Source organism: Stegodyphus dumicola, chromosome 1 (assembly GCF_044657685.1).
Source record: "Stegodyphus dumicola isolate Sdum_Otavi_A_Nest chromosome 1, ASM4465768v1".
NCBI classification, from domain to species: Eukaryota; Metazoa; Arthropoda; class Arachnida; order Araneae; family Eresidae; genus Stegodyphus; species Stegodyphus dumicola.
In genome coordinates, this window is record NC_140768.1 from 153675955 (window position 1) to 153701289 (window position 25335).

General features: G+C 35.9%; 1 protein-coding gene across 1 annotated transcript in view; it reads left to right on the plus strand.

Moving 5' to 3' along the window:
* Positions 1-25335, plus strand: part of LOC118188743 (uncharacterized) — a 240108-nt gene that overhangs the window by 193982 nt on the left and 20791 nt on the right. Inside the window, exons 18-20 of the mRNA XM_085822219.1 lie at positions 924-1215; positions 13085-13248; positions 15965-16231. Coding sequence (XP_085678345.1) covers positions 924-1215; positions 13085-13248; positions 15965-16231 — 723 coding nt within the window. The remainder of the gene's footprint in view (positions 1-923; positions 1216-13084; positions 13249-15964; positions 16232-25335) is intronic.

Sequence of the window (25335 nt, forward strand, 5' to 3'; positions counted from 1 at the left end):
TTATTGCAAATTGCAGGTGAGCTTTAATACTTTCATTATTAAATATATTTTCTATACTCCAGGTCTTGAACCTTCACAAATGACTAGCAAAAAAGGCAAAATTAAACATTGATAGTGGACAATCATTTAAAGAGCCATGGACAGAATCATTTGGAGTTATTGAACACAATAGGAAAGCATTATGCATTCTGTGCGGGGAAAGTGTTGCTTGTTGCACATCTAGTGTCAGACAGCACTTTAACACCAACCACAACATTGTCGACGAATTCGATGAAGCTGAACGAGAAGGTGTTTATTGAAAGGAAATTGAGTAATTATAATTACAGAAAGTTGGTTTTTGCGATTATCTTCCTAAAACAAACCGTCTAACAACGGTTAGCTTTCAAATTTCACTGTGCCTGGCAAAACATGGTAAACCCCTCTTCGATGGGGATTTAATCGTGCCCGAAACCTCTTTGGCCCATAACTTTCCCCCCCCCCGAACAAAAGGTTTTGGACACGCGCCTCCAAAAAGGATCGGCACCACTGCCTTATAACTATAAAATTCCGATGACTTCGTAGGCACTCTTCTACCTCTTGGCATGATGAGTTCGCGCAGGCGACTGAGATTCTTTCATATCATGAGGATAAGTAAAAACAATATCAGATCATGGAGTGTGAATTTTTTCTATGTCGGTCACTAGCCATTTTAGACTTACTATGGCCAAAGGAGGTGGTCCTTTTATTATGGAGGCACCTAGGCGGCCACCACTGCCTGCAATAAAGAGACAGACAATTTGCATCCATGCCTTTTCCGGGATTTAAAACTTATGTTAAAGAAACCCATAATTTTAAGTGCCGATATACTAGCAAGTGTTACGTTCTTCCTGTAGCCAAAACTTAAGTTCTTATGGAATTTATCATAATGTACTGTAATCTTTCAGGTGGATGACTTCACAAAAGCCATGGAATCACGTGACCGTCCTATTCCTTGGTCGCGAGTTTCGGACAATGAGGATTCAAAGCTGAGCGCAGAGCTGGAATCTACCAGACGAGACTACGAAGGCCGCATGACACTTATGTCGTCTGAGATCACCAGTATGCAGTCCCAGATAGCCAGCTTAGTAGAGGAGAGAGACAACCTCAAATCTCAGCTATCGTCTGCAGAACGAAATGCCGAGGAAATGAGGACTGGGTCGTTGAAGAGAGAAAGGGCAAGGCACAGAGAAGAGGCAAGTAAAACGAGATACATTCTTATGATTGCTATACATTAAACTAGAATTTATCTTAATAAAACAAGATATATCCTAATATGTATTATATATAGAATATGAATTTATCTTAATAGGATATATTCTTATAATCATTATCTACACAATTCGAATTTATCTCAGTAAAACAAGATATATTCGTGTAACTATTATCTAAAAAATTCGAATTTATTTTCATTTCACAATGAAGAATCAGTTTGGTAAAATATTTTTTTAACTTTAAATGTTCAGTATAGTGCGCCTTAATAATGTTCAGTATAGTGCGCCTTATTAATTCGGGGCTGCGTTCCACACTGAACTGTACAGCTGTTTCTCTTACCATCTGATACTGCAAATAATGTAAGCATGTTAAAAATAAGCAGTACATATAAAATGGTACCAAAAGATCTACACGGGGGTTTATACTCTAAACACCATATATAGCTATATTTTTAGCTTCTGGTCCTTTTACTGATGAACTACTCACAGGGAATCAATATCATATAATATACAAACTCCCCGGTACAAAATAGTGGCTTTAGTACCTCATTTGCTTGTATTAATTGCAATAAAAATCAAAGATTCGTTAAAGTTGTCAATTGCATATCTTATAAATTAATTATAGACAAAGCTGTCTCAATTTTTAAAGAATTACTAAATTCTAATGGATGTAGTTTATTATTATTGAATCTTAAATTATTATTAAAGATCGAATGTGTAAAATAATTAATAACTGTAACTGTTTAATAATGAAAAGCCTTTTAAAAGGCTTTTCATTATTAAACAGTTACAGTTATAAATAAAAAAAATTAAGATTTTGTGCAGTGCTAAGAGATCTAGTTATTTGCAAGACAATATTTCAAGATATATCATAGGAATAATGAAAGGTTACCTGTAGTGGCAATCCGTACCAAGACGCATAAATTGAAGATTGTAAATATGTTAACTTTTCAATTATCTTTTATTTGGTTTTAATTGCCAGTTAAAAGCGATTTACTGTAATTTACCGTCACACTTTGTTTTTAAAATATTTAATGAAGATGTGAGTGTAAATAATACAAAATTAGACAGACGTTTTGAAAAGTTTACCAAGCCTTACAAAAAGTGTATAAAAGCAAACTAAATGCTCAAAGTAAAATATAAAGTAATGTGATATAATGTAAAAAACATTCAAAATAATTTTCCACTGATTAACGAATTATGTACATTAATGGTACATAGATTTTGCGGCAAAGTCATTGCGAAAAACTCTTCATACCCGTATATTCAACTTAAATACATTTTTTTATTCAAAATTAAAAACGTAATTTGGTTACAAAATAATCCGGCCACTAAAAATTCTCTCAGATGCTAGACCTTAAGTGTTGCATTTATAAAGATATCAAGAACTGTTTTAATAAACACTCTCGATGCTTTTTTCTGTTGAAAATGCCTAGTTAATTCTTGAAACCTCTGTTTATTTATTTTCTAAATCAATCAAAAAATTCTTCGCATCCATGTATAATTGAATACTTTTTATTTATAAACTATTTTTTAATTATAATTTATTGAAATTTGAGCCTGATAACTAAAAATATAATGTTTTTACAAAAAAAAAAAAAAAAAAAAAAAAAAAAAAAACCCGCCAGCTGCAGAGAAAACTCTGAGTTTGACAGTCATTAAGAAACCAAATGATGTTTTAATATTGTTGCGTGCGTATTTAATTAGTTAATGTTAGTTCAATTGTTATAAAGTTAATTGTGTGTGTGATTATGGCAAAGCCTCGAGGGCTATCTGCCTAAGGGGAGGGATGCCTTCGTGGAGGACTTTCTAAGGGAAACTGGCTCGTATACACGTTACACATGGGGAAAACCACGAAAACGCCCATGCAGCCAGCCCGTTCGCGGGATTCGAACCTCGGACCGAACTACCAGTGTTCAGCGACTTTACCGCTCGGCCGCTGGTGGGCCCCGTTATAAAATTAACATGCAGAGCGATGGCTAATTGAATTTTGTACGTTATTAACAAGAAAAGGTAAAGAGAACTTACATATGTCTTACTGTTTACATGACAAATTTTAGAATGATAAAAATAACAGTGCCAGATGCATAAAACATAATAAAACAATGATGCCACTGGGAAAATGCACATAAGATTAATTAAATGCTCGATTCTCAACAGCCTCCTTCGAGCATGAAAATAGTCATTGTTCATACAGATTAACCTTTACTTATTTGACTGTTTTTACACCAATCAACTTCTGGAAATGAAAATGAGGGGCTGGAAGAGCCTTCGTCAGAATGTCTGCTTATTATTCATTACTTCTGACATAGCCTAATTGAAAAGGTCCCTTCGAGAACTCATCTTGCACAAACTTGTACCTTTGGTCAATGTGCTTTGTGCGTGCGTGGAACATTGGATTTTTGATGTACTTGATAGTACTCTGATTATCAATTTGTAGGATAGGCAATGAGACATTATTAGCTATCTCATTGAACAAGCTCTTCAACCATATCAGGTCTTTTGTAGCATCAGCTGCTGCCATGAACTCTGGCTCTGTGGTCGAAACGGATATGGCCTCCTGTAGCTTGCTTCGCCACGTAATTGCACCTCCACCATAAAAAGAAATAACACCTGTTCGAGACCTGCGTGTTTCTGCACAGCTATTAATATCTGAATCACTAAACAACATCAAACTTCTATCATCTTCATTATTGTGCACAATGCCGTGTCCTATGGTATTGCGAAGATACCTTAATGTTGTCTGTACGATTTCCCAATCAATCTCTGTAGGATAGTTCAGCTTTCGAGACATTAAACTCACTGCGTAAGCAATATCCGGTTGGGTCCCCATCGCCAAGTACAGCAAACTGCCAACTACTGATCGGTATGGAATTTGACTGCTGAGAGGCTTCACCTCCTTGATCTTGATCATGCCGTCGTCATTCGGTTGACCATAGTCGACCTTCAGACTCGACTTCTTTGCTGAGATGTGTGATGTCTTAGCATCTCCATATCGTTCTAATATCTTTTTTGTAAATGCTTCTTGGTGCAGGAAGAGTGAGCCGTCTTTCAAACGTTCAACTTGTAAACCAAGGAAACAATTTAACGTCGTTACTCGAATGTTAAAATGTTGCTTGAGCTCGTCCATAAATGTGAAGAATGCTGTTTGTCTTGAACAGCGACAATGCCATCATCAACATAAATCGCCATCAGCATCATATGTCCATAATCATTTCGTATGAACAGGCAGTTGTCGGATTTACTTTGTATCATGCCATGCTTCTTCAGCACGTCAGTAAACTTGGCATTCCAACATCGTCCAGTTTGTTTCAAGCCGTATAAAAGTCGAAGCATATTGCATACACGCTTACTTCCGTCGTTATAGCCTTTAGGTTGATACATGTAGATCTCCTCAGTTAGGTCACCGTAAAGGAATGCCGTCTCCGCTTCAATTTGATATAAGTTGAGATTCTCCTTGGCTGTCGTTGCAATTAGAGCTCGAATAGTGTCATAGCGACACACCGGGCTAAATGTGTCTTCGTAGTCGATATCCACCTTCTGGGTGTACCCTTTTGCTACTAAACGGGCCTTGAATCTCTCGATTGAGCCATCGGGATTTGTCTTCACTCTGTAAACCCAGCGATTGTCGAGGATTTTACGCCCGTTAGGTGGCTCAACAAATTGCCATGTTCCATGCTTGGCATGCGAAGCCGTTTCTTCGTCCATGGCTCGTTTCCAGTCGGCGTATTCAGGAGACTCCGTTGCTTCATCATATGTTTTATGCTCTTCCAACTTCAAAATGCTGTTATACACGTCGTATTCATTAAATCTGACAGGCCGTTGGATAGTTGAACGGTCTCGCAATGTACGCGCGGTCATCTGCGTTGGTTTATCTTCATCAGTGCACAGATCACTAGCCCCCTGTGTATCTGCGTGAGTGTTTCATTTCTTTTAATGTATAAGTGTTTATTGTTTGCCTATCTCATTAACCCCTTAGACCAATATACATATGTATCCAATGTACCTATACCACCAATGTACCTATGTATGAAACTTTTTATTAATTGTATACTGAAGCATATATATGCACACGCCCTTGTTTGGCCACGTCAATACCACATATTCTCCATTAATATATTTCCGATGCAGCCCTTTCAGGAAGTCGCCAGGGTTGTGTTGTTCTAAATAGGTGCGGGTACCGGACGACACCCGATTTGTCATATTAAGCCGTCCGGGTGTCCGGGCCCTGCATTCACCTGTCACCTGTGTATCTGCACCTTTTCGCAGCTCTGATCGCACTCTTGTAGCAGTGCATGAAGGAGGAGTTGTTGAGAGAAAGCAGACCAAGGGTTCATGTGCAGGTCCTTACCTATGGAATGCAACTTTTAATTCCATTCTCAAAGCACTGTGGCCAACCCACAGAAAGGTGATTGCTTTTGCTGATGACGCGACATTCATCATCAGAGGCAAATCGAGAGACCAGCTGGAAAGTAACTGTAATGAGACCATAGCACAATTTGTACGGCTCTGTGAAGGCAAGAAACTCACCATCTTGGAACAAAAGTCAAAGTATTTGATCGTACACAAATCAGGTCAAACTCTTGAAAGAATCCAGTTTTGAAACTAAAGGGCAGTACAATCAAACGAACTCGGGAACTAAAACTGCTGAGGCTTATAATCGATGAAAAGCTCTCCTGACTGCCTCATCTCAGAGCAGTCCGCGCGAGGACACACGCAATTGCAAATACCTTAAGGGGCCTTGAAGGCTCAGACTGGGGCCTTAGACGACATATCCTAAAAATCTCTATCAGTTCGTCGTGAAAAAAATGGCACTCTATCTGGGCAACTCCAATGAACGAAAGAAAAGGAAATTAGTCATTAGTATACAACGCCCCTTTGCTCTGGCTATTACAAAAGGATACCGTACAACAGCGGCAGCCACAATACTGGCGGGACTTTTCCATTACATATTAGAGCAGCACAAGAAGCAGCAGTAACGACTGTTCTCCAATTACATCTCTGCACTACTTTTGAACCGCTATGCTATGATCCAGAGGAGTATGAAACGAAACGTCTCATAAATGCAACCCATCCTTCACACCATGGAAAAGGGGTTATAGTACACACCACCTCTCAGCACAGCCTCCATGAAGAAATAAGGCCAGTAAATGTCATCCATTCGTGTAACTACGAAAAAGGAGTCTCGGCCCACACAATAACGGAAAGATGACTGACATAAAGAATCAATATTATGTTTATACGGATGGTTCAAAAGTTGACGGACAAGTAGGCTGTGGCCTTATAGTAACTAAAAACAAGGAAACGCTGATAACATGGAAAGGTCATATGGGACAGAATCATTCAGTTTTCCAGGCTGAAGCAATTGGGATTCGCAAAGCTATCAAGTTAACAAGACCCCCAGTAGGATCCACTATTAATATTCTTACAGACAGCCTCTCGTTCATATATGCCTTACGAAATCCCAGACATCCTTTTCCTATCATAGCGGAGATTCAGGACATGCTGAAGGAGCGTTGCGAATGAATATCCTCATATCTTGGATAAAGGCGCATGCCGGCATTCAAGGTAATGAGGAAGCCGACAGGCTAGCAAAAGAAGCAGCTCACAATATCGATGCACAAAGCGTTATTACCAAACTCCCGAGGTCTCAACTTAAAAAAGTGACAGGGACAGCAGCTCAGCACCAGTGGCAATGGAAATGGGACACTACCGAACATAGCAGGAAGACCTATGAATATTACCATAAAGTTTCGCTCGATCGTCTCGACTCATCCCCACAAATAACGAGATTTGTGACCGGCAGATTTGCGAGATTTGTGTCTGTGGAGGCATTGGTAAACCAGACCATTACTTGACCCAATGCCCTCTAACCGCACAGCGGCATGTGAAGCTTCCGGAACAGGCAATTTCTCATAAGCGTTATCTGATCAAAATATGCAAGATAATGCAGAAACCGGAGGAATTGGGAACAGATTTGTGCAGTGTGGAATAGTTCCCTGTCAATCTCTCTTCTCTCTCTCTCTTTTTTTAACTGTATGTATTATGAAACATGTATGTATTACGGCCCACTGTATATATTATGAAACATGTATGTATTATGGCCAATGAAAATTATTGTGAACCATGTATGTATTATGTAACAGGCTCAATATATTATGAACTATGTTAGCAACTATGAACTACGTAAGCATGTATAAGTATGAATTATGTAAGCACGTATTATGAAAGATCTATGTATTATGAACTACTTGTATATAAGCATGCACTATGAACTATGTAACTATGTAAGCCTATATTATGAACTATGTAACTATAAGCATATATTATGAACTATATAAGCATGTATACAGGATCAATGTATGCCCTTATAGGGCCCATGAGGTGTTGCCCTGGATAGTTGCGGAACCTGGACTAGACCCGAATAGTCTATGTAAGCCGCACGGGTGTCCAGATTCTGCTCTCAACTGTCAACTGTGTATCTGAACCATCGTGTGCATCTTCCAAAATAAACTTCATACCGCTTGATAGACCATCTTAGATGCTAATTTTGAAGGTTGGGAAGTAGGGCCGATTTGCTGTTCATTGAACACTGCATTGGCACTTTTTATCGTATCATTCCTTGATGGTATTAAAATGCGATACCCATCGTCATCACAATAACCAACTAAATAGCCCTTTATAGCCTTGTCATCTAATTTACCTCTGTTGGCATTTGGTACATGCACAAATGCAGCTGATCCAAAAACTCGAATTCTGTTGATTGCCGGTTTGCGTCCAAACTATTTCTCAAACGGAGATTTTCCCGTAGTCTTACTTGGTCGGGTACGATTGAGAACGTAGACAGCTGTAGATGCTGCTTCTGCCCATAGGAACTGTGGTAAGCCTGAATCCTTGATCATAGTGCGAACTGCATTCATTATTGTACGATTCTCCCTTTCAACTAATGCGTTTTGTTCTGGTGTATATGGCATACTGATTCGCAGCTTGATGCCTACATCATCAGTCAGTTTCACCAATTTATCATTGTCAAATTCACGACCACCGTCTGTGACCAGTTCTTTTACATTTATACCATCTTTGTTGGTCCGAACAAGACACTGCTTGATTTTATCCACAGTCTCATCTTTATGTCTCAGAAGTTCTACATGTCGAAACTTAGAGTAATCGTCCTTAATCACTAACATGTACTTCTTTCCACCTCTTGATAAGACTGGCGATTCGAGTAAGTCTGCATGTATTATCTCACCAGACTTTTGTATTTTGAATCGTTTTGATTTAAATGTTTGCCACTTTGTTTACCATACGCATATGGCTCACAAAATAGTCCATCGTCGATAAAATCTATACCATTTTGGTGCAAGTACTGTTTCACGTACTGTATTCCTTGATGCCCAAGTCGTCGATGCCAAAGTGATAATGGCAATTTTGTCGTCGTCTTCATTGCCGTCTCAGGAAAAGGAGTCGTCATTTCGTTGTCAACCAAGTAGGCTGCAGCATCAGAATCCCCTTGTGTCTTAACTTGTTTTGCACGTAGTTCAAAGAGTCCATTTGATGAACATGGGCTTCTAAAAGTATATTATCTGGGGTCTCCTAGCGAAAGAAACGACAAATCTTATCGTCTGAATCACCAAAGTTCGAGATTCCTGGCTTCATTGCCTTTGAGGCTGATAACAAATTTTTGCCAATTTCTGGTGCTTACAGTCCATCAGTCAGCTCAATAGATTTTCGTACGTTTCCAATCACCGCGCACATGTCAATGTCCCCACAGCCATATGCTGGTATTGTCTGTTTGTTACAGACTGTGATTTCTGTTTGTTTGTCAAAGTGACGGTACGTCTTGAAATACTCGGCTGAATTTGTAATGTGTGCTGTAGCTCCATCGTCTTTAAGCCACACATTTCGGCCACAATCTTCTTGACAAGCAAACGCACTGCATTGAGTATTTGCAAAGAAGGTCTCTGTTTTGCTATTCGTCGTGGTTGGCATGTCAGGGAAAACTGGGCAAAATTTACCAATGTGCCCGGGTTTATTACAATGAAAACAGATGCAATTGAAATCTTTCACGCCATCACTGGTCTTACTAAGTTTGTTCATTGTTTTGGCATTATTTGTTGTCAAGGGTTGGGATTGGCTGACCATCTGCGGTTTTTTACCACCCTTCTTCCATTTCTTTCCAGTATGCTGTAATTACCATTTGCCACAAATGTTACCGTACTTTCGTTTCTAAGCTCTTGATTTCTTCTCTGCAGCCGCATGTTGATCTGTTCGATCAGTTTTTCAGGTGACTTTTCCGTCTTTGGCATAGAGTCCACTGTGATTTCAACTCTATATATTCGTCATCAGGAAGAATAGATAAGATTCGCGGTGCTAGCAGGTTCTGCGGCAACTTTCCTTCACCGCTCAACTCTTGCTTACATTGAAGATCCACCCACAGTGTACGTAAACGTGCGAGTAATTGCATTACACTTTTGTCTTTCTCGATCCGAAAAGTGAAAAACTGTTGCAGAAGAGTGTCCAATTTTACGCTTGACACCTTCTCAAAGTTACTTAATAACTCATTCCATATCGCTAGTGCAGAATTACCATGCATACGGATCAAATTTAACACATTCGGTGATACTGTGCGAATGATCACAGCAGCTTTCGCATTCGCCTTTGCATATGCTTTTGCGGCTTCGTTGTACTCGCGCATCGTTTTTTCATTCGCGCTTTCTGTCGGAGCTTTTGGCTCAATAAGGGAATTATAGAAGATGCTCGCACAATCGTTGAGCACAAATACGGAGTTTATTTCAAATTTCCAATCAGTCCAGTTGAATAAACTTTCCAATTTGGTACAGTGACCAAAATTTTTAGCTTCCATATTGCTTCGTTATTAACCAGGAAATATGCAGCAAAATTAAAAGGCTATCGGTACACTGTAGCGTCTACCTACACACTGTTCAGGTGGAAGTGTTGAAATAGAAAACGAAAGTAAAAAAAAAAAAATCCGTGATTCAAATACGTCAACATAGCCATCGTTAATTTATTTACGCAGTTAAACGTCGCTAAAACCCATAAACTGTTATAAAATTAACATGCAGAGCGATGGCTAATTGAATTTTGTACTTTATTAACAAAAAAAAGAAAAGGGAACTTACGTACGTCTTACTGTTTACATGACAAATTTTAGAATGATAAAAATAACAGTGATGCCAGATGCATAAAACATAAAACAATAAAACAATGATGCCACTGGGAAACTGCTCATACTATTAATTAAATGCTCGATTCTCAACATTAATTATAAATAAAATTGTTTTATTCCCCGCGCAATGCAGCACGTGATGAATATTAAAGGAAAGCTAAGCCAGAAAATTAAAAATACAAGAGCACGTGCATTTAACATTTTCCCAGTAACGTTTTTCTATTGAAAATGCTCACGTATATACTTAAAAACTATATTTATTTATTTATGTAATTTTAATTCCTTAGAATTAGAAGATTCCTGATGGCATTTTGCTCTTTATAAGAAAAACAAGTTTTCCCCATCATTGATAAAATATCGAGCTTAAAAACACGGCATCGCATGTTATTTCTCAGCATCTTTTTTTTATTACTGTATATGAGTTTAATTAATTCTTCGACTTATTTTTGTAACTGTAGTTTTACTGGATTTGTTAAAAAGCTCTAACCTTCATACAACCTTGCGTATATATACGTATATAGTGTATATTGCATTTACGCATACGTATTTACGCATTGCGCATATGCGTATATACGTTACCGCTAAAGTGCAGAAATCAGTTATTCTACAGATGCAGATAAATGTGCAAATTAATTAGGGTGCCCCTTTAAAGTGCTAAAAATTGTTTCATTTCTCTAATTACCTGAGTAATTTACAAATTACTTAGATGGTCTGCACATTACCTGCTAGGCAGTCGTTAAAGTGAAAATAAGATCTTTGCTGGAACAAGAGCAAGGTTAAATTAACATAATGTTACTTAAGACACAATAACACGCTGAATAAATACTAATTCAGAAGTCAAACAACAAAAATCCGCGTTATATTTACAAAACTTTCACAGGACTAGTTTCGATGGTTTTACCGAACCACCATCCTCAGCTGTAAAACCGCCGGTTTTGTTGTTGAAACTGTGAAATGGCCGGCTAGATCACCGGACCTCAACCCAATCGAGAACCTTTGGGGTGACTTAGCAAGAAGAGTTTATGCAAATGGGAGATATTTTACATCAACAACAGAGCTGAAATCCACTATCGAAGATGAATGCTATAAAACCGACCACACCCTTTGTCAAAAACTCGTTTCATCCATGAAAACAAGAATATTTGAAGTAATTCGAAGAAATGGATCCTACAAAACCTTCTAAGAATTTTTAATTTTTTTCTTATATGTTATTTTCTATGTTGGCCGTAAAGGTTTTTACTCGGGCTCAAATATTCATCTGTGTGTTCTGTAATATTTTCTAATAATAAAATATTTGAAAATTAATTTTTCTACTTTTTTACTTTTAATTAAGCTCAATAATTATCAATCAAATGGTATTTTAATTCCTCAGTTTAAATGTTTCCTTTTTCTCAAAAATTTTTACTGGCCTTAAAGGTTTTACTCAGGCTTTAAAATCCTCACTTGCGTCAAGTGCTTTGCTTCGTAAACTCCCAAATTTTCACGCCGTTTTTTTAAAAAATTTACCGTTCACGATGAGCGAAAAAAATGGTACTGGAGAGTTTTATTTAGACGATTTATCAGATTGTCCTGACAGTTATTCAGGACAGGAAGAAACTGCGGCTGAGTGGATGGTTGGACGGGCTTATGCTGCTGAACCGCCAGCGGTCGGTAAAATGTTAAGACTGGTGTGACGCTTTGAATAATGTAGCAAATGGTCTTCACGACAAGCACGCCTATTTGTGGTACACTTAGATTTGGAGTCACATTTCCTAAAACCCTGTCCAATCAACAATTTAAAAGGATAAGTGGCGGCAGTTTGTTTATATTTGAAAATCTCAGTAGCATAAGTAAAAGGTCAGTTGGTCAGCATAAGCTCAGTAGCATAAGTAAAAGGTAAAGTAAGTCAGTTGGCGCACCAACTTCAGCGTCTAATTTTTGTCACCGAACTTGGCAACCACTCTGTGAAACCAAACTAAAAGTGGAGGAAGAAGGAGAAATAAATGAGAGGAAAACACTTTTGAACTTTAACGAAACGAAAGCCATTCATGTGCACATTATCTAAGTAAAATGGGAAAAACTCTTGAATTCGCAGGTTAACGGAGCAAATTAGTTAATCGCAGATTAGTTAATGTGAATATTTTAACATCTTTAGTGATAACATAGGATATATTGCACTTTCGCAATACGTATATAGTATATATTGCACTTACGCAATACGTATATACGTGTATATTGCACTTACGCATTACATGTATACGCGTATTATAATCGGTTTTATATATCTGTGGTGCTCTATGTTGTGAATTTGTGTTTATGGTTTGTTTTTTGTTTGTTTGTTTGTTGGTCTGTAATTTTGTGTTAGATGTGCTTATTTATTTTTAATTTAGTATTTTTGCTTGCTGTTTGGGGGTGGCTGGGTTACTGGCTGCCCTCGTTTGTGGAGATACGGGGCCCCTTCTTTTGAACTATGGGAACACTCGTGTCCAGGTGGGCTGAAGGAAACCTCCAATTCTTACAATTCTTACGTATATACGCGTATACAGTATATATTGCATTACGGTCTCCTCTACGGTTCCAAAGTGTAAAATAGTATTAAATAACAAGTTAAGAACATTACAAATATTGTTTAATATGCATGCTGTGATTATGCATTGCTGCAAGTGATTTTGTAATTATTTATAGGCAGAGATTGCAAGAAGAAAAGTTCAGGAGTTGCGCTTTCAGATGGAAGATCTCCGTGAGCAGCTTGACGATTCTCTTCTGGAAAACAAGAATTTGAAACTCCAGATAGAAACGGACAAGAATGCTTTCGAAATCCAGTTATCAGAATTGAAATCTAAGATCAATCAGGTGAATTTTTCTCTTGTATTACGTTATTATCGAAGGATTGTGCGAAAGGATAATAAGATCAAGATATGCAAACACTGACACTTTGCTATTCTCATCAGAAACAACATCTAAATCAGAAACACCATCAGATCTGAAAGAAACAGTTTAAATACAATTTATAGTTTTCTGAATATTGAATGAAAGCTAATGTAGCCAAAATCCTGCTGTTCTGTTTGATATGAAAATTTTTGCAGCATATCTTTGTGAAATTGAGACAGAATCCATTTATCATAAAGTCTTTCGAGCGACACATGTGCTATAATTTTATCAAAAAACTTTTAGGAAGAGGTTTGATCTCCTTAGACGTTCTTTGCATTTTATGCGGTGTAGAAGAGTATTTGCATTTTCTTTAATTTCAGGCTTGTAGAAATCAAAGTAAGAAATACTCCGAGCTGCTGAGCTATTTTCCCTCTAACAAATTATGAATTGTGCACCAGTTTATAATTGTAATAACAATGCAATAATGCAATATGCGCAAGTTATTGCATTTTTTGGTATCCCGGATTACATCAGTCAACGTTCTGGGTTCAGTATAACTTGCATAATAACTGAATGTAAATGAACAAAATTTTGAATCCATTTATCGTAATTGTTATTGTTTTCGCATATATTTAAACCAGACCTGAAAAGTAATTCAAGTTCCAGTTCCGGTCGCCGCGTCTGTATACCGCCTATCATAACATAGGTGCTTCAAGGAACGATGCTCTAGTGGGTCCAGAGAGCAGGATGAAAGTTGGTGAGTCCTTTGTTACGCGTGAGGGATGTGTAAAACACATTTTACAGAATTAAACTGTACATAAAATACATATTTTACCCAGAAAATAGACCACTATTTACATAATATTTACAAGTATATGCCTTACTAAAATAGCAGAAAGTCCTACTATCAGGTTCTATGTTCCTCCTTACTTGCTTTGGGAACATTAAATGACCTGACTCGGAACAGGGAGCTTACTAAAGCTATGTTCAATAAATGTGGGAAGTAGACAAGATACACAGGAAGGGTATACGAAACCCTTTATTTTTCTCTCTTTATAATGATTTCCGGTCTTCGGAATACAGAGACCAACCACTTGTGGTCTGAACGTAAGAATATAAAAATATTAACTAAACTCTAACTAAACTAACTTTGGATTAATAAACAAGTGCCTACGTGAAGATTGGCCGTATATTAACAGAAAGGCCGTATGTAGTACAGAGAACTGTTAACACTACGATACGTTTAAAATTATCAAGGGGATTAAACCTCTGGCCTTGAAGGCAACCAGCAACCGAGTAAAACTGCTATGGCAAGCGGCCTGCTCCTAATCACTCCTTCCTCTTTCTTGCTTGGCAAAAAGCCACAACTTAAGTACTTGGCGTTCACAAGACAAATTTGCATAAATAAGTTAAAGCTTTTAATTCTGGCTGGAAGTAGAAAATAAGAAGTGATAGTAAAGATTTAAAATAAAATAAACGTTCGTAAAACTTAAGATCCTTACACTACAAAAATTAGGAAAAAGATTTAGAATGCTTACACAGTATGGAGTTGTAACAACAATTTTAAATCGTATGTAGGAAAATTTCGGTTTTCATTGAATATAAAAGCTGTAGAAGAGCGCAAATGCCGATCTTCTTGCAGAATTTCATAGCTGAAGAGATTGAAATGATTCATAGTGTTGCAATCTTGTGCGTCCTGATAGAATGGCTTATTAATCTCGTGTAAAAACTTAGCAAGGGGCTCTACTTTGAGGCCATCATGAAGACACTTATTCCTTACAAAAAAGTGGGCATCTGTGATGATACGCAGCTATCAATGTACTTCAAACAGTTGCATAAGGATTTAGACTCAAACGAATCTATATGGAAACCAGTAAACTAATTGAATAATAAAAGACTTTGGATAGTATACAGATAAAGTTCGTGATAAAGTAAAGTAAATCTGCATTTAAGTAACATACAGAGCTTAAAATGAATTTAAAATGTGCTCGTATTCTTTACGCGTGAGCTCCTTGTTAATATTAAGCATAACTTTTAAGGAATGTTCTTCTTCCTTATCACGTGCTTTTGTGGTCTAATTGAAAAGCACTTCCGGTTGACAATAGGAAGGCCCAGAGTTCGAATCCCTAGCAGAACACTGTTGATGCTGCATGATTTCTGCCCCCCAAAAAAGTAATAAATCGACAATTGGCGCTGGAACATTGGCGTTCAATATGAATAATTAAGTATCCCTGGAGACTCATCAATATTTAATTTAGCTTCCGCAAGGTTGGGGAAATACGGGCAAAACTGATGGAAGATTTCTGGCGTATCATACATACCAGTTTTATAAAGTATGGTTTTGAATCCGTACAAGGACATCGCTGATTTTTCATGTGTCCCGACTTAAAAAAAAATTAATTGTCTCAACAAGGTGGTGTCTGAACTAAAATATAATGAATGGTAAATGTTATCATCAGGATTTGTCAAAAGCTTTTAGAAAATTTGGTTTTAAGGAATAAAAAGTCATTTGTTTCTAATGTTGTCTTTTATGCTTTCAATAGTTAAAAAAATTCTTTTTCATAGTTCTGAGGACATAAATTAACTAATTCATACTCGAATGTTAATTTACATTATATTTTCCATATAAAATTTTAAGAAATAATTTCTTGCCGATTATAGTGAATACTGTATTCATTGTATATATCGTTTTCTACAGCTGGAAGAACAGAAGATAATGGAATCTACTCGCGGTCAAACTCGGAATATCGCCAAGACAAGACTGGAATTGACTTGGGAAAAAGAACGTGGCGAGTTGCAGCATTTGTTGAGTGAGAGCCAGAAACTAGTGTCGGACCTGAGATCTCGTCTGGAACAAACGGAATTGGAAAGAGAAAAGGAAAAACAAGCAGTCAGGAAACAAATGTTGGAAATGAGATCTTCTACGGAAAAGGATCACCAAGACAGCCGGCGGAAGATGAGCGAGGTAAGAAATTTCATTCTTCAAACATCGATGCAATCAAAACGAAATGTGGAGTAACTTTACAGAATATTCTTGGTTGAGCATTCATTGTGTCAAAACACACCTGGTGGAACACTTGCTGTGGCAGAGTATTCTTCGTGGAGTATGCATGCTGTCAGAGGATTCTTGATGGAGTAGTATTCACTTCACCAGAGCTATCATGGGGAATATGCGTTGTGGCAGATCATTTTTGGTGGAGCATTAATGATCGCAGAGCATTCTTGCTGGAGAATACATATTATCAAAGCTTTATTGATGAAGCAGTATGCACTATATGAGAGCATTCTTGTAGGAACATGCATTGTGGCAGATCATTCTTGGTGGAACATTCAATTGTGTCAGGGCATTTTTGGTAGAACATTCATTGTGGCGCTTTGTGTGGTGGTCGGCATAGGGCTCTTCTTGTGTCTTGTAGGAAGGCTGGAAGATTGATAGCACCCTGGAACTATGGAAAAACACCAGCTCAAATAATGATAGTTATGAAGCTCCCCGTGTGCCTATTACATGCCTGTAATGGTCTGTGAGCTATTTTTATCATAGTCTAACTGTAAATAAGACTTTAATGTTTAAGCAGGTGACAGGTGATGAAAGACGGGGACACCTGGTGACTCACATAGGTAATCAGGTGTATGTTCCACGTCCTCCTCTGGATAGATGCAACAAGTTCTTGGGGTCCCATGGAAGCCCCATAACGGGAATTCAATGAGCATAATTGCTTATTTATAGTGCCAAACAAGGGTGTCTATGGCTGAGTTGTTTTACACAGATTTTGGGGTACAGTGTTATTTGATTTCCATGTCACTCTGGGAACAAGACGAGTTGATACTTACACATAAGCAAACATATTAAAAACATCTACATTGATAACATATACAAAATCATACACGCATAAAGAACTCACAATAAATGCCAAGATTACGCGTAAACTAAAACATTAACAAAGACACGACATATATTATATTATATGCACGTGGGTGGCTTTCTTTACTTTCTTTTAAAAACACAGGAAAATCTAGTGGTTCAGCGTTGGCTGAATGCAGATGAATAGTTGGTCTCTAGTAGCGTCTCGCAAGACTGAATGGAGTTTATTTACAATACTATGTTCATACTAAATTAATTTAATGCACTCATGTAATTACTTGGAACAGAAACAGTACCTATGACAAAAAGCGTAATGTTTACATTTCTAATGAGCCTAGTGTAAAAATAGAATATGTACCTTGCAGTTAGTAGTGTTGTGTAGATAATTGTTTGATTGCGTTATAAAAAACCAGGTGAACTATTTTTCTGATTTAAGAAAATCTTCTCTGCTAAAAATGCCCAATAGAAACCAGTAAAACTTTTTATGGGTACCCATAAGATTTTATGGGTTTCTATTGACTTTTACTGGTTTCTGTTGGTCTCTGTGGGTTTTTATTACTGGTTTCAAAGTGACCCATAGACCTTTCTACTGGTACCTATAGAATTTTTGATGGTCTCTACTGACTTTTACTGGTTTCTATTGATCTCTGTGGGTTTTTCTTACTGGTATCACTTGACACCCATACAACCAACATTCAATGGCAGATCTTTGTACCGGTTTGTATAGGTTTATATTGACTTTTACTGGTTTTCTTACTGGTATCAATATAATAATAAATCTTCTGTTAGTTTATATGGGTTTATGCTATTTTTTTTACTGACGTTAATGGACTTCTCGTAAACAATAAAATTAACAGAATGAAAATATGATCTCTTTAAGACCATCAGAGTAACCTGGAAACGTAGGTGGTCGTTTTAGAGAGGGTTTTTACTAAATATGCTTATTTATTTGATTTAAAATTTTTTTGCGAACAATAACAGTAATCATATACACCACACACAACGAGGTCTCTCTAACGCGACCAGCCGCAAATAAAAATCCATCTTTGCAAGTGGTCGCCTTAGAGTGGTGATGCTCAATACCATTATATACTCACGTTCTCAGAGATACGGTTATCTTTTAGAGGTGGTCGTCTTAGAAAGATTGCATCTACGGAATGAATCTCTCTAAGGCGACCATCCCCACTCGCAGAATTTTCTTTGTGAATGGCCGCCTTACAGAGGGAATATTCAATACCAAAGTATACTTATGTTTTCAGAAAGACTGGTCTCTTTCAGAGGCGGTCGTCTTAGGGAGGAGGTTTTTGCTACGAGTTGGTTCTCTGAATACACACACATAAGCACTTACATTTCTGATATTACAAATAAACACCGGTATCAACCAACATCTCTTTAACGCGAACAAGTTCATTCACAATCGCAAAACTTTTCTCCCTGTTAACGCTGACGTGAAGAAAAAAATTCCCCTCCCTCCCATGCTCCCTCCCCCACTCTCAGAAGTTTCCCAAACAAGCAATATGGCGCCGCTCTAGTTATTTGTTGTGCGAGGGTGGTGTTATTTTCTTCGTGGTTGTAGTAATGCAATATATTATTTACTACGATTTACTGTATTACAAATTTTACTACGTTTTACTGTTTAGAAATTAGTTATAAATAATAAAATACCAGCACTGACTATGAATATACCACTAAAGCTATGCACGTGTAATCGTGTCTAATGTTTGAGAGAACGTTGCTGATAACTGACTAATGGAAATGGAGTTTCTGAGCGTGAAATTGATTTTCCATCTTTACTTTTATCCTGAAAAACAATGTGCTTAAAGACTGAAAAGTGATAATTTCAGACTTGATAATTTGGTTCAGTGTGCAGATGCAGAAATATAGTTTTTGCATTCTACTGAAACTGTATTTTGGAAAATTTATTTTTTTGATTACAGTTTAGAAATACTTTTTTAAAGCTTGTTCATGTAGATTGCTTTATCATTTGAATATTATGTACTAATAAATTTGAGCATACCTTACTTAAAAATGATCTTGCATGATTCAATTTTCAATTTTTCGACTAATGTGATGTGGCCGAGTAAAAAGAATGTTTTTTTACCTTTTAAAAAATGTACTAATTATATTTCGCGAGCAAAAAAGGTAAGTTTTATTAATGAAATAAACATTGAAATATTTAATGTGTTTATTACTTATTGAATGGGGTAGACAAGACATACAAGCTTAAGGAATCTTTTTTCCACTACTAAAATTATGTGAAAATTTAGATGATCATAGTAGCTTACATTGTTTTTTTCTTTTTGGTCTATTTTTCTTTACAAGTATGAGACTAGAACCACATTTTTACATTAAATATTTTGTGCTATTTTGTTAAAACACATATAATCATTTTTATGCATACTTTAATTTTCATTATTATTAGTTTGATGAAGAAAATTTCAAATTTGTTTTTCATAAATTGCTTTTGAAATAGAAATAGATTTGTGAATAAGATTTATGTAATATTAAATGTACTAGTCTTGGGAGCATAAAAAGAGAATTATTTATTTGAAAAAAATTAAGTTGAAACCTCATATAGTGGTTATTTTCTTAAATGACCACCTCTGATAATGGCACATTTGTCAAGACAATAATTAAATAACAGGACTTAAAAAATTACTCATAGTTTTGTCAGGCTACAGGAAACTGGCATTATCTTGAATTGTGGAGTTGATTGTTTTAGGAACGTGTTGCTGTATAATCAATTGACTTCGGTGTAGTAATTTTTACGTGGGTATGAATTTTGCAGAAGTAATTGAAAGTTTTTACGAGACAATTAAAACCAAAGCTTTTCGGATCATGAGATCAAGATCATTGCTTTCAAATATAGTTAGAGTAAGGGCACTGTTATAGCATTGCTTTCAAATATAGTTAGAGTAATATTTAAACATTATTTTTGAAAGCACTTCCACAGAGAATCCGGTTGTTCTCTGCAGATGAAAACCCATATAAATATATCTTCTGTACAGCCTTATACAAATGCAGTTAAAATTACTGTCGTTACAATTAAGCGAATATAGCTACATTTGTTTACAAAAAAGTTATTGCTAAATACTGCACTACATAAATTTCATTTGGCATTGTAATTTCAGAAAATGCTCAGCATGAGGTATTTTTATATTATATAATCTACTGTCAAAAACCTTTTCAGTACTTTAAATTTTACTATTTAGAATTTTTATGGTTCAAAATAATATTTCTATACACTTTCTAAAGTATTATTTCTACAATAGAAATCTAAATAACTTACACCTAAAACACTGACTAAATTTATTCCAATAATGCATCGCTTTAATTAAATTTATGTTCCTTTGAGATGATATATGAAAAACCTTGTGTAATAATAAATTATTAATATATATAGGTAAATGGTATTTTTATATATTTTTTCGGGTAAAGTGCAGAATCGCCCACTTATTTATTTGGCACTTTTTACTAAAGTAAAAAGAATTAGATTTTTGTCAATTTTCTTTTGACTTTTTAAGTGAAAATAGGTCGATGTGTACATGGATAAAGTCAAAGGAGTGCGCAATGACATTTTTGTGCAATTCTGGGATGTTTTTTTAAGTGAAAATACGTCGATGTGTACATGGATACCGAGTATGTGCAATTCTTAAAAACACGCCAAGCAGTGGGCGATTCTATCTTTCCCCATTTTTCTATAGGAATTTATTTTAATTAAATTAGTTATTTAGTATAATTATGTGTATATGAGTATATTCATACTTATTCACATAGATGGAATTTTTACAGTACGAAAGTTGATCTTTTTTACATCAAGAACTACATATAGTAAAAATACCCATTATGTTATAGATTTTATTTATATAAAATCTGTGGAAAATTATATAGCACTAAAAGTGAGATACGGAATAAAACATTATACGCTATGAGATATTTCCTTAATTTCCGAACTGTGCGTTGAGAATTGGTATTTGTTGAAACTTGTAAATTTTTTTAAATTCGTTTTGTTATAATATAATTTATTGTATTTTGGGTATTATTAAGTTTATCATATGTTATCTTCATGTTTCATTTATCTTTTGAGAGATACAGGTAACATTCAAAGTATTGTAATAAGGGGTCGACACAGTGTTTGTATATTATTATTTCTTCACTACATTATATTCTAAGATTCATCCTTTCTTCCATGCAAACCATTTCTTCCATGCATGTGTATACGTGTCATAATAAACTGCAGGGTGATACTATCAGTGATAAGCGAGCTTTAAGGGGATATCAAGTATGCTAAATTTGAACTTTACGTTTTCTAATTTGCAAGTCCCGTATTCTTTTTGCTTGCTTGTTAATAATATTTCTCTTCCTGAAAATTTGGGTTTCTTCTAGTTTTGTTTTTTAATTTGGTTTAGTGCATTGTAGGTAACTTAAAATTTAAGCAGATGCTAGAAAGTACCATCCTTTGGCAATACATTTCTCATTAGGTATCAAATTGTTAAACAAGCTGATGTGATTAAATACAGTTGTTTAATTTCCCAATTATAGAACTGAAATACAAATATATGCAGTGAGGTACTATATGTATATATTTATAATGAAATCAATAATACAGTTAAAGTAATGATTCGCAACCATCAAATGAAATGATATGTATATATATATATATATGTAACAGATTCTGTAGTCGAATACAAGCAGCTGAATCCGTAATGAACAGCAAGAATTTTGACGGCTTAGAGATGTTGAAACTCCAATCCACAATGAATAAGAAATTTGGCAGTCGAGGTAGATTTAATTCAACTTTTCTTTCAGCAAATATGTTGCAACCATAAACAAGTTGGCACATTATTTATGCCTATTCCAAAAATTAACATTTTTGATAAATGTGTAGTAAGAAACAAGGAGCAGACAGACTGCAATCCAGCTAGGCCAAAGCGTAAAAAGCAAATGCGTTATGTTAAGGGTGAAATCTTAATTCAGACCGAGTTAATTTTGGTTCTCGATGCATTTTTACTCGTATTTGATAGTTAATACTGCTGTAAAATTATATTGGCTGTTTGAGTTTTAGTTCCTTTTACAACATCAAATTATGTAAGAGTCATATGACATGAATTAATCTCGAAATGATGCAGTGCAGAAAGATTACTGTTTTTAGAATAGAGAAGGAAAATTAATTTTACGCTGCTAATTTAATCTTTTGCTTATTCCTTATTTTTCTTACATATATATATGTACATATATCATTCGATGGTTGTGAATCATGACTTTGGTTATTATCTTTCTATTCATTTTATTTTCAAAATTATATAAAGGTAGTTTAAAATTTTGTAAAGAGAATTTATACAAATATTTTGTAATATGTTTATAGATATTTTACGTGCATTAAGAAGGACAGGGGCTCCTAGGCTTCTAGATATTTTAAAATTTTTATTTATTCGCATTGAATTTTATTTAAAATTACTTTACATGCTTTCTCCGCCATTTAGTTCTGTACATTTCATCAGTGCTAATTATGTATACTTCTGCTGGTTTATGTTTTTTTATGAAAATTTGATTTACAGTTCTATTTTTGTGTATTGTTTTTTATAGGGATTCTGTATATGGATACCCGTTCTATGTATTGATACTCCACTATTGTATAATGCTATTAGTTCTGTTTATGGGTTTTTGTTTACTGTTTTGTGCAGTGATTTTTCCAAGAGGTACCTTTATTGGTCTGTGGATTTTTGTGTAGTGGTTTTTACAGGATTTGGCGTATGGGTGCCTGTATAGATGTACATGCTTTTGTCTACTGGTTTTTACAAGGCATAGACCTACGGAATATCCATTTTTTTTAATGGAAATTTGGCCAATGGATATGCATATAAAGTTCTGATTTTTGGCTATGGCTTTTTACTGGGGTTTTGTTTATAGTGCCTACAATTCTACAGGTTTCTACAGAGATTTGGCCTACTCGTATCCGTACAGTTGTACGGGTTTCTGTTTACAGGTTTTTTACGGGTATTTGGCCTATGGGTACCCGTACAACCGTACGGGTTTCTTTTTATGGGTTTTTACGGGTATTTGGCCTACGGGTACCCGTACAATCGTACGGGTTTCTTTCTATGGGATTTTACGGGGATTTGGCCTACGGGTACCCGTACAACCGTATGGGTTTCTTTTTATGGGTTTTTACGGGGAATTGGCCTACGGGTACCCGCAGAACTGTACGGGTACCCGTAGGCCAATTCCCCGTAAAAAAATTTTATGGGTTTCTACGGGGCATTTTTAGCAGAGTTAATTTTATTTAATTCTGAATTATTATTTTAATGCTTTAATTTTGGGGAAAAACAGATAACCGCAATAACCTAGGTTCGAATCCTAGTCACGGCATCAATGTTCTATTTCTACTGTGGTATCTAAAGGAAAATACCGACGCAGAAACAGACAGGTGAGACCGTAACTGACTAAATACCTAGCAAACTGAAAGTAAACTCTTAAGAGCTAGTAAATTTGAATATTTCTAGTCATCGTACAAGTAGTAATAATTTGCGTTGTGTTAATATCATCCGGGACCATGCCGTGAGAGGATCGGATAACAAGAATATACAATATATATGTGTAAGGAAACTCATATTTAGAAATAAAGAAAAACATAAGAAATAGGTTTCCAGATTAAAATACAAGTTTATTCTATTCAGATTCCTCAACATTTAATATTAAATTTCACTTCCTAAGTAATCAATACTCAATTCCTTATTTTAGTTACACATGCGAACTAATCAATTTATATCATTTACACATTCAAATTAAGGATTTACAAATTTCATTTTCTTTCAACTAATATAATGAAATTAATCCCAGAATTCACTTTATGACCCATTTAATTTAACCTTAACCAGAACTACTGCTGTAAATTCTAGGATAGTATTACACATTTCTTTCTTCAGGTACATCTCTGAAATTCAACATCTATACTAAGGATAATTTCACAAAACAAACTATATTTTTATACCATAATTAAGTTATTAAGATTTTCCATTTTAGTCTCTGTAAAAGAAAGACAGGGAAAAGGGAGACACATTTCAGCGATTTAGAATTAATTTAGAGATTCAATATGAAGTATAAAGTCCTAAAGAAAGTTCTGGAATTTCCCTAAAGTTCATAGGAATAAATAAAACACAAGAAAAACTTATCTTTAGGTAGACATCTTGAAATAGAGGAGAATTCTATCTTAATTCTATCCTTACGACACCTGGCAAATCCACACCACAAGGACTCGAACGGCACTGCAAGAAATTGCATTACACTCAAGGAAAGTCAGCCATACCGTCTAAGGAAAATTGGAGTATTCGGAGTAGCAGTCCTGGTACATTCCCGTAAGAATATTTGCAGGCTAGGTACTCAAGAGAACGGCTGACGCAGGTTTTCATCCATCTACGATAACCAAATTCCTTCTCTCGGTTTCAAGTCGAAGTTCAGAGGACATCGTCCTGTCTTTGCATAGTTCATTCTCGCATTTTAGCGAAACACGCGGCCGGGGAGCATATTTGCCGCTCCCCGCCGGAAGCACATCTAAACAGCGAACTGTATGGGTCTTTTTGTTTCGCTTCACAACACCCCAAAGTTTAGAATCTGATTCTCAGTCAAAAAGTGATTCAAACTCGAACTTTCTTCGTCTCCTTCACAACACGGGCTCCCATAATGGCTTTAGTTATCGTCCCCTTATTTGGGCCTAAAATTTGCGTTTCTACCCTGAATGACAAAAATAAGGGGGATCACACATGCGCTCTCTCTTTACTTAGCCAACGACCGGACACCCCGATCGCCAAACAAAATGACTTACTTCGCAGGTGAAGTGGCAACCTCTGACCTTTCCGTCACGTACATCCTGTCAAAACGTCAATTGTACAAAAGAAATTTGTTCTCGAACTTTCTAAAGACAAAAATAACCCGCGAAAATCATGACTTAGCAAATTCGCCTCCCTTCCGGAATCCAAGCTTGGACAAAAATTCTAAATAAAAGGAAAATAAATAATATTCTTAGAAGCATCTGTTTTTCCCCCAAAATTAAAGCATTAAAATAATAATTCAGAATTAAATAAAATTTTCTTAAATCAGAAAAATAATTCACCTGATTTTTTATAACACGATCAAACAATTATCTACACAACAGTAGAATATAGATATGCAATTAGTAGAGTACAAGCAAGATGTTTGGATATAAATAG